The sequence below is a fragment of the Melozone crissalis genome, unplaced genomic scaffold, assembly GCF_028551555.1.
Source record: "Melozone crissalis strain CALT ecotype California unplaced genomic scaffold, PUWL_Pcris_2 ptg000023l_1, whole genome shotgun sequence".
In the NCBI taxonomy this organism is placed as follows: Eukaryota; Metazoa; Chordata; class Aves; order Passeriformes; family Passerellidae; genus Melozone; species Melozone crissalis.
Window position 1 is genome coordinate 5236687 of NW_026535801.1, and position 10176 is coordinate 5246862.

The 10176-nt window shown below is 47.6% G+C and overlaps 1 protein-coding gene across 1 annotated transcript in view; it reads right to left on the reverse strand.

Moving 5' to 3' along the window:
- Positions 1-10176, reverse strand: part of NDUFA10 (NADH:ubiquinone oxidoreductase subunit A10) — a 29642-nt gene extending 19466 nt beyond the window's left edge. The window contains exons 1-7 of the mRNA XM_054277915.1: positions 10076-10176; positions 9114-9282; positions 7788-8003; positions 6688-6774; positions 5674-5795; positions 4190-4269; positions 697-751 (exon numbers count right to left, since the gene is read on the reverse strand). Of these exons, the coding sequence (XP_054133890.1) occupies positions 697-751; positions 4190-4269; positions 5674-5795; positions 6688-6774; positions 7788-8003; positions 9114-9282; positions 10076-10168 (822 nt within the window). The 5' untranslated portion in view covers positions 10169-10176. The remainder of the gene's footprint in view (positions 1-696; positions 752-4189; positions 4270-5673; positions 5796-6687; positions 6775-7787; positions 8004-9113; positions 9283-10075) is intronic.

Here is a 10176-nt window from a genome sequence, read left to right on the forward strand (position 1 = left end):
AGGGAGCAAAAGGGAACAAGCAGCAGTGCACCTATGGGGGAAAATGGAGTGTTAATTTTAGGACCAGTGAAGTCCTCATCAATATTTTCTGCTTCACACAGTCATATAACCAGAAGGTTGAAGGACACTTCAGGCAAAAATGTAGTTTTAGTCAGATAAGGGGCAGTTAAATATTAAAATGCATGCTCTGAATATGCTAATAAGCTTAATGAGGTACAGGCTACCACACATATGTATATATTACTTAACACTCTGCCAAGATCACACTGCACATAACAGAGGAGAGGGAGTTTGGACTGTGTACAAGTAGGGTAAAAATGCCACCTCATTAGGATGAAGTCCCAAAAAGCCCTTGGAGACAGCCCATGTGCAAGTCTGCTCTCCCTCCTCCCAGGTGGGGATGCTTCCTTGGCAAGCTTCCATGGAGGATTATTGTTATTGTAACTGTTATTATCCAGTTAACATCATATTACTGCTCTTAACAGACATCTATCCCTAGAACTGAAATGGGCCCAAAACCTGTCCAGAGTCTCAAAAACCTTGGTGCTCTTTCCCTCAGGAACAACAGCTAGAGAGGAAAGTTAATAATGATCAAGCAAAAGGCTTCTGTTAGCCTGCCAGTAATCTCCATGAGGGGAAAAGTTCACTGAACTAAGGGAAATATTTTAAACTTACTCCCAGAAAAGCAAGACTTACCTTCTCCACATCCTCAGCTGCACTTGCTGTGTACTGCAGAACTTCACAGCTCTCACTGAAAAGAACACAGAAATTTAATTCCCCTGATAAAACTGCTCTACCCATCCTCCCCACTCCCACTCAGAAAAGGAACAGAAATGAAGTTAAAAGGCATAAACACTGAACCAGAATGATTGCAATTTTTTAGCCGGCTCCTAGCTATTCAATTCAATTCCTGTTGCACCTGTGAGCTGTTTCTTTGCTGCTGGAAAGTTGCTTTTAAAGGGCAAATGGTCTGGATATCAACATATAACTTCAGTTGAAAAAAAATTTAAAAAACTACACACGTGAATTTGTTTTCATTTAATTAATGTGGATACTTGCCCCTATTACAACTGCCCCAATCTACCTGAAAATAAGTGAAATTTTCAGTGTAACCCAAAACTGTGGTAGATTTTCTTTTTAACAAGTGCATGACTAGCTGTGAGTCACCTCAAGAGAAGAATGCATTCATTTATCACTATTTACTCAGGTTGAGCTAGCTGAATGAATACAAACGCAGGCAGCATGGTCTGCAAGTGTAAAAACATTTTTTAAAAGGTAACATTTCCTGGTTAGAAGATAGTTTTTTTAATCAGCCAGCTGCCTTCAGAGAAAAGGCACTTGCAGAGCAGAACCACAACAGGAGCTCCTACATGAACCTTTCACACCTCACATGTTCAGCAAGAGCTGTTTCCAGCTGGAAAAACTGGAAGGGCCTGGACAATGCCCAATGCGGACATGAAATCAAACATCACACAGCAAAGTTTAGGAGCATGGAGAGAAACTCAAGAGAATCCCAGAGTGGTTTGGGTGGGACAGGACCTTAAAGCTCATCCTGCTCCAGGACACCTTCCACCACACCAGGTTGCCCCAAGTCCTGCAGGACCTGGCCTTGGACACTTCCAGGGATGGGGCAGGCACCTGGAATAAGAGATTCTCCTCAATATCAGCCCAAGGGAGAGGTCAACCTTCAACAGCAATTGCCTCAAGGATGCCCATCAAATCACTTCATCCCATCTCTTGATTTGACTCTGCAGATTATCAGGGCTTCATTAAGAGAAAACAGCTGCTCAGTGACTCTGCAGATTATCAGAGCTTTCCCTAAGAGAAAACAGCTGCTCAGTGGAAGCAGTGTTGGATATGAAAGAGAACATTACCAATCTCAAGGCTCTGCTCCGGGTAAAGAGAAAAATCAAAGAGAACCCAAACACTGCTCCAATCACCAGGCAGAACCTGCCACAGCACCCAGCTCACAAATCTCACCACCAATAAAAGCATTAAAGACATTCATAACAAGTCACCTGGAAAGAAAGCATCAATTTTAAAGCAAAAACCCACTATAAACCACTTTAGGCAGCATCAGGCTGCTCCAGTTGAACAGCACAAGGTAACAGGAGTTTTGCCCAGTAACAAACTGCTTTTCAAGGAGCAAGCAAACAAACTTCAACAAGGAAAGCATGCAGGAGTTTGCTCAGCAGTCTATAACAACTCTTTCTAGCCTGTTTGGACCAGACTTTGGGCATCACCAGGAGTCAGGGAATCAAACTAGGCAGGCTAAGAGGTAACAGCTAGGCATGAACACAGTCCCTGCAACCCTGCCAGCAAACAAACAGTTAATGCAGCTGTGGCCTCAGCATTTACCCCAGACAGAGCCACCCTGAGTTGCACAGAGCTGGATTCACACCCTCCAGCTCCCCACAGGCAGGGCACAGAGACACAGATCTGTCACTGTCATATTTCCTGAAAAATCTCTCTGCCCAGGATTTCTCTCTTGGGAAGCTGAGAAGCCTCAGAGAAAAGGGAAAAACAATATTATCTCATTTGCTTCTCCTGTGTTTTGCTGCTTTGGAATGTGGTTGGAGATTGTTTATCCAACCTGTGAATTCTTTTTACTTATTGGCCAACAACAGCCAAGCTGTGTTGGACTCTGAGGAGTCATGAATTTTCAGTAGCATCTTGTAGCCTTCTGTCTGTATCCTTTTTCTTTAGCATAGTTTTAGTATAGCATTCTTTAATATAATACAGATCATAAAATAATGAATTAGCCTTCTAAGAGCATGGAGTCAGATTCATCATTCCCTCCCTCCACGGGGGTCTCAGAAAACACCACACAGCTCACTCGGTGTGCCAGGCTGCTGGGAGCCCAAACCCTGCCAGGATGCTGAGGTTTGCCTGCCAGGGGCACTGCCCATGCCCACACAGAGGGCAAGGAGGTGAAATCACAGCAGGTTCAGGGTTCAGCCTGGCTGAGCACCACGAGATGCACATAGGGCTGGCTGTGCTCCAGAGAACAGCAGCAGCTGGCTCCCACCAGTGACTGCAGCAGCTTGCCCTCAGGGAATGACATTCCCAAGGCTTCCCAGTGCCTTCCAAGAGCCATGTGCTGGCTGTGGGGACACACAGAGAGGCCACTGACCATCTGTGACAGCACCAAGCCCTGCCCTGCATGAGTGACAAGCGCAATATCGAGTTACTCACTTCAGTAGCTGGCAGAGCCACCCACTGATCCACCTGTGGAGATGGAGCAAGCACAGGGGGACACACAGGCTACAAAGCACCTGGGAATCCATTCTGATTTATATCAGCCTCCTGCACACACCACAACACAGTTTCACAGTTAACTCGTTCACAATTAATTCCACAGTTAATTCATCTGATATCCGTTGAGAGCTTCCCTCCCAGAATTATGAGGGACCACAATTCTGCTTTTAGATGTTTGGAACAGTTTTAATTTTCCTAGAGCTCTTTTGTAAGAACTGGGAGAGCTGGGAGGCTCTGTTTCATCCCAGCTTTACAGGGCACATGGTTTTGCTTCCCAGCTAGAGGAAGCCAGGGGAAACCAATGAGAGACAGGACACATGGAATGGTTTCCCACAGCCACAGGGCAGGGTTAGAGGGGATATTGGGAAGGAATTGTTCCCTGGGAGGCCATTGAGGCCCTGGCACAGGGTGCCCAGAGCAGCTGTGGCTGTCCCTGGATCCCTGGTAGTGTCCAAGAGGGCTTGGAGCAACCTGAGACAGTGGAAGGTGTCCCTGCCCATGGCAGGGGTGGCACTGGATGAGCTTTAAGGTCCCTCCAACCCAAACCATTCTGGGATTCTGTGACAATCCAAAGGACTTTCTGAGGAGAGAAAAACCCTAAAGGCTTCCAAAAAGGCCTGAGAAAAGCTTGAATTGCCTCACTCTCTCCTCAGGCTGTGCAGACACACAGAGCCATAGCTGTGCCATTCTGCACACCACTCCTGAACCATTTTCATCTTCCAGCACTGGCATCAGGCTCCTGGGCTGGCAGAAGTTAACTCCACTCAGTTCTCATGCTGTGACTGCAGCACCCCCTCACTGGGGCACAGTACTGTACCCTGCAGCACAACAAGGATTTTTCCACATGATTTGTTGATATTGGCAGAGATTTTAAGGTTTGCACACATTTTTGCTCAAAGACCTAAGAGGCAAAGCATTTTTCTTTGCTAACCTGATTGCTGGTAGGAAGGTCTTCTTGTAAGCATCCTCAATGCTCTGGAGATAAGAAGGAGACACCTTCTTCTCATATGGCTACAAAGAAACAAACAGAAAAAGCTGTGGAATTATATTTCTATCTTTTCCCACCAGCACAGACCCCAAGGTCTGCTCCACCACCTGCCAAGGGCTCACTCTGGGATAAGCAGCCAAACATCCAAGTGAAACACATGCACATCAGTGAAAGTTTCAAAGAATCCAGAGTGTGATTTGGAGTGTTTGGAATTCCTTACATGCCATGAAGTACCTAGAGCAGCCCCCAGCTATCCAAGGACTGATTCATCCCTGCTAATTCCACATTCCAGAGAGCTGTAATAAAACAGCTCAGAAAACAGGAGAAGATTGTCTGAGTCCACCTTTTCCACAAGGAGGCCAAAATTGCACCTCTCTATCTCCACAGCTTCAGACAAGTGCATGGGCAAACAGCCACTCCAAACTCCTGGGGAATTTCATGGACATCATCCCTGCTGTTAACCAGCTTGCCTTCCACACAGCATACTGGCAATGCCACATTTGCAAAACACCAGGAATTTCTCTGATCTACCCTGTGTTCCCCAAACAACTCCTACAGAGCTCAGCACTGCCACTGACCCAAAAAGGCACAAGGTACATCAGCAATTTCTGTCCACAGGTTTCAAAAATGCCACTGATTTTCATGCTCAGAAGGGCTAAGAACTCACAGAACTCAATACATTAAGAACTTCTTAAGTGAGAACTTTTTTCTAATAAATCAAAGCTTTCTTTTAATCTATCAGGTTTTCCAGAGTTGAACTGCATTTCCCATAGCCTTTCAACAAGGCAAGACAAACTGTGTTATATTTGAATCCTCACAACACATCTGCAAACACAAGCACACACCTAAGTATCAAAGAAAGAGGGTAAAAAAAACCCAAATTACAAACCTTACTTAGATTAGTCATTTCCCAAAAGCACCCTGCAGCTCTCCAGGGCCAAGACCAGCTCAATAAGGCAGTCACCCAGCAGTGATTTGCTGGATTTCAGGGAGATAAGTGAACCTGCTGATCCCAGGTGACTCACACATGAACCCCAGCAGAGGTGTGAGGAAGCAGTCAACTGGGAAGCAGGAGCCAGGGAGCCCAGCTGGGCTCCTGGCACTCAGGAATGACAAATAAATCACCTCTAAGTGCATTGCAAGCAGCACATCACCTGCCCACAGCTCTTCAAGTGGCAGCTACACAGCCAGGTATAAAAATCCACCTGCTCTGAAAACAATTTCTCACTCCACAAATGACAACATATTGGTGCAGTCACACAAAAAAGATTATTTTTGCCTTTTTTTAACCTTTTTTTAAAAGCAAGCATACAAGAATACCCACAGAGTCACCACCATCCCCCAGATCTCAGACATTAGCAGGAAGGAATTGTGAGAGACAAGTAACAATAAAGAGATAATTAGACAATAATCAGAGATCAAATTACCTTGCCCTTCTCTTGAATCCTCTTCTGCACGTCTGGGACAGGCACATCTACATAAATGACCAAGTGAGGTGGCAGGAACTCAGAAATGCTGATCTCCTTGACCTCTTTGTAGTGATCAAGGCCTGTGTAAAACACAAATAAATCACATTCCCCACGTTTGTATCTGCAGTCTCTTCCTCTGGGCTCACAGAGGAAGTTAAGGTCCATGCTTAATGCTTTTCCTCAAACAGAATTTAGGAAGTTTACAGAAAAACTAATCTCCAGAGAAGTTTCATGCACTGAGATCTAAGAATCTAAACCCAGTTGTATCAAAGAGGGACTTTATTCCTGACTCACATTTACAGGAATCTCTGCTTCTCCTCCACCATTTAGAGACAATAAGCAGCAGTAGCTCTAATCAAGATGCTTGCTCCCTAAGGATTCCAGTAGAGTCCAAACTGGGATTCTGTATTAAATTGTGGGTTGCTGGGCTTTGCTGTCTCAGCAATGCAGACACAGGTCATTATAATCAGCTCTCAAAGGCATCCAGTAACTTACAGCAGGTGGCAAAAAACAAATACACACCTCTTAAATCCAACAGCAAAAACAGGAGGCAGTCAAGAAAAGTGACATCCACCTCAGGAGCAGCCAAAAGAACAGATTTACTAAGAACAGGCAGGAGCTCAGTGCCCATAACCCCAAACCAAATCACTCAGGTTGGGAGGAACATCCCCAGATCACCCAGTTCAACCACTCTGCTGAGAACTCCACCCACAGCACTCTAAGTATCTCCAAGGGGTGATTTGCTCCAGGGTTTGACTCCCCTTTGAATTGCAATTCATGCCCTTTTATCTTCTGTCCTCTCACTGCCACCAAAACCACCCCAGCTCAACCCAGCAACATTCAAACACTGAACACTTGAAGGAATCCCTCCTTCCAAGCAGGAATGTTTTGTTTCTTTTTTAAAGCAAAGCTAACTACCAGACTTCTGAGAGATTATGGCCAAGCAGCTTCCCTGTGCTGGCAGGAACTCACATCTCTTGTGCACGTATCCCTGCTTCAGCATGGCCTCCAGGAACACGAAGTCGCTGTAGGGAGAGCGCTCCAGCACCACGCCCTGGCCTGCAAGGGAGAACAGGCTCCAGGTTGGAACAGAAGGAGTTGCAAGGTCCTTGGTTACTGTTGTATTCCTTTAAAAATCTATTGCATCTATGTCCACTGTTTCAGACAAGTGCATGGGCAAACAGCCACTCCAAACTCCTGGGAAATTTCATGGACATCATCCCTGCTGTTAACCAGCTTGCCTTCCACACAGTGTACTTGCAATGCCACATTTGCAAAACACTAGGAATTTCTCTGACCTACCATCTATCCTCCTACCAGGATTTCTTCTCCTGGGAAGATGAGAAGCCTCAGCCTCTCCATGTTTTGTGACTCTGGAATGTGGCCTGGAGATTGTTTACCCAAACACGTGTGTCGCAGACATCTTTTATGGAAAAATCCTTTCCTTAGGATTTTTCCTCCTGAGAAGCTGTGAGGCCTCAGGAACAAAATGTAAACAGTGATTATCTGTTGCTGTGGAATGCAACAGGTGGATCTTTGATTAGCTCAAGTTAGATGTTTGTAATTAATAACTAATCACAGCTTAGCTGGCTCAGACAGAGAGCCCGAGCCACACACCTTTGCTATCACTCTTTGCTATTCTATTCTTAGCTAGCCTTCTGATCAAACCCTTTCTTCTATTCTTTTAGTATAGTTTTATTGTAATATATATGATAAAATAATAACTCAAGCCTTCTGTAACATGGAGTCAGATCCTCATCTCTCCCCTCATCCTGGGACCCCTGTGAACACTGTCACACGTGTGAATTGTTTTTAATTAATGACCAATCACAGTCCAGCTGTGTCAGACTCTCTGAGTCCATCACGAGCTTTCATTATCATTCCTGCTGAGCCTTCTGATCTATCCTTTATCTTTCTTTGGTATAGTTTTAGCATAACATTATTTTAATAGAACATAATACCATAAAATAATAAATCAGCCTTCTGAGATCATGGGGTCAGACTCTCATCTCTCACCTCGTCCTGGAAACTTCACAAACACCTTCCACCCCACACCCTTCCCTGAGCCCAACCTGTGCTGAGCAGGTGCTCCAGGGCGTCGGCGTACTGCAGCACGCGGCTGCCGAAGAGCCACGACTGCAGGCGGTACGAGTGCCCGTCGGGGGCCTTGGGCTCATTGTAGAACTTCTCCAGGCTGCAGAAACCACTGAACCTCTCAGGCAGCAGCTGCCCATCCCCTGAGATCCTGTCCTGGTAGTGGATGTCCGCCTCAGGGAAGTACTTCATTCCTGAAAAGGACAAGAAACCCACAATGGGAATGAGCTGTGTTTGTTTGCAGCTAACGCCTCTCCAGCTGCTGAGCACACAGCTGCCCCTTGCCTGTGGGAATCCACAAAATCAGAGGGGTTTGGGAAAGCTGCAAAAGGCAGGCCTCAGAGACAGCAGAACTGGGATTAGAGCTAAGCAGTAGCCATGAGATAGCTCAGCAGAAAAATAATGTAAAAAGTAGAAAAGTAAGGACACACAGAACAATGGTCTGTGTATTAATGCTTGGCTAGAATAACTCATTAAGCTACAGAAAAGTATATCTGAGATGCTAGGAAGTTCTAAGCTTAATAATGGAGCTCTGTGCACTGTGTTTTAATGCTTACAAGCAGGTATTGTATCCAAAATAAGCAATATTGCTTGCCTGAAGGTACGTGTGCTTACAGTGCTTGGATAGAACTACTGTCAATGTGCTTTTGCTTTGTGCGATTGGTCAAAAAACTTTTAAAGCAAGTTGTAAAGCGAAGTTCTTGGTCTGGTGTCAGGGCTGTGAGCTGCTGGCACCTTCCCATTGCCATAACCATGTATTGAGACTGATGCTGGAAAATAAAACAGCTCAAGGCACGTTCCCCAGCAGCCCCGTCCTGTTGGTGATTTGTGCAGAGACTCCCCAGGCAGTGACACTTACCCAGCTCCCACACAGCTCCTGCTCCTTGCCCAGCTCCCACACAGCCCCTGCTCCTTGCCCAGCTCCCACACAGCTCCTGCTCCTTGCCCAGCTCCCACACAGCCCCTGCTCCTGCTCCTTACCCAGCTCCCACACAGCCCCAGCCCCTGTGCCCACCACAGCAGAACCCAAACTCTGAGCTCTGCCCCAGCCCAGGCAGATATGAGCTGCTCCAAGCACATCCACGTGGAACACCCACGCTCTCCAGGAGCACACAGGCTCATCAGAACTGAAGCCTCCCTCACAACAAATCCCCATCCCAAGCCTCACCAGCACCACCCACAGACCCTCCCCACTCCCTCCAGCATTCCCCAGGCAGGAACTGCTGCTCTGGTGAGCTTCCCCTGCACAAGAGCCACGACCAAACCCTGTCAGCCCTCAGGGAAGCAGCCACAGTGAGACATACCCAGTTTGTCTGCCAACTGCTTGGCCAGCTTGCCCTTCCCAGAAGAGAGATTCCCCTCCACTGTGAAGACTTTGCTGTGCTCTGTGAACTTCTTGGTGGCCCTTTCTCCCAGGATGTAGGACAGCCACCCATACTGCCGGCTCTGCTCAGGGCTGGTGTGGATTCTTGCCTGGAGGAAAAACCGATGGAAATCAGCAGATTTAGAGGGATTCTTTAGCTAAAAACACACACAGGACACACTCTTATATATCTAATACAAGGAATTGTTGCTCAGTAACCTCGGCACTGTCATTTCAGCTTAGCAGCTGCAGCAGTGCTTAGGCTGGGAAGTTGTTCATGAAATTAAAGGCTGAGAAGACAGAAAACACGGAACAACTTCCAGTCTGAAGGCCAGACACACATCACACCCAGAGTTCCCAAAAGAGACCCCACATTAGACTTTTGCTTGCATTTTGTGTCGTTTGAGGCACATAATAGCACAAAATTCGCTCTCAGGAGAGTTACAGCTTCATTTCAATATGGCTTAGTGGGCAAAAGCTCGGACGCCGCTTCCAGTCTTAACTATTCCACGATTTCCGAGAGGTGGGAAGAGGGACCCACCTGAGCTATGGGGTGAAGGCAGGGCCTTTCTGAGGGCTGCTCAGAGCCTCCCTCAGGGCGCCATAAACACTGCTTATCTATCTAACTGTACAAACCTCATTCCGAGCGGCGCAGTGACCTCCCTCACACAGCGGCGTCCATCCCTACCTAACACTCCTTTCCCCGCAGCACCGCTGCCCACAGCCGCCACCGAAGCTCACCGCACTCCCCTCCCCGGCCTCTGCTCCAGCCTGCCCCGCATCCCGCCGCCTCTCCCGGCTCCCAGCCCCAGGGAGAGGCACCTCCGGCCCCGGGCTGTGCTGCCCACCCCCCCCAGCAGGACAGCGCTCCGGACTCAGCCCTGCCCAGCCGCCGGCACTCACCCTCAGCAGGACGGAGCCGCTGTCCGGCGCGGAGCTGCCCCGGCGGCCCCGGGCGGCCGCGGCCCGGCCCAGCCGGGACACCCACAAGGACATGGCGGAGG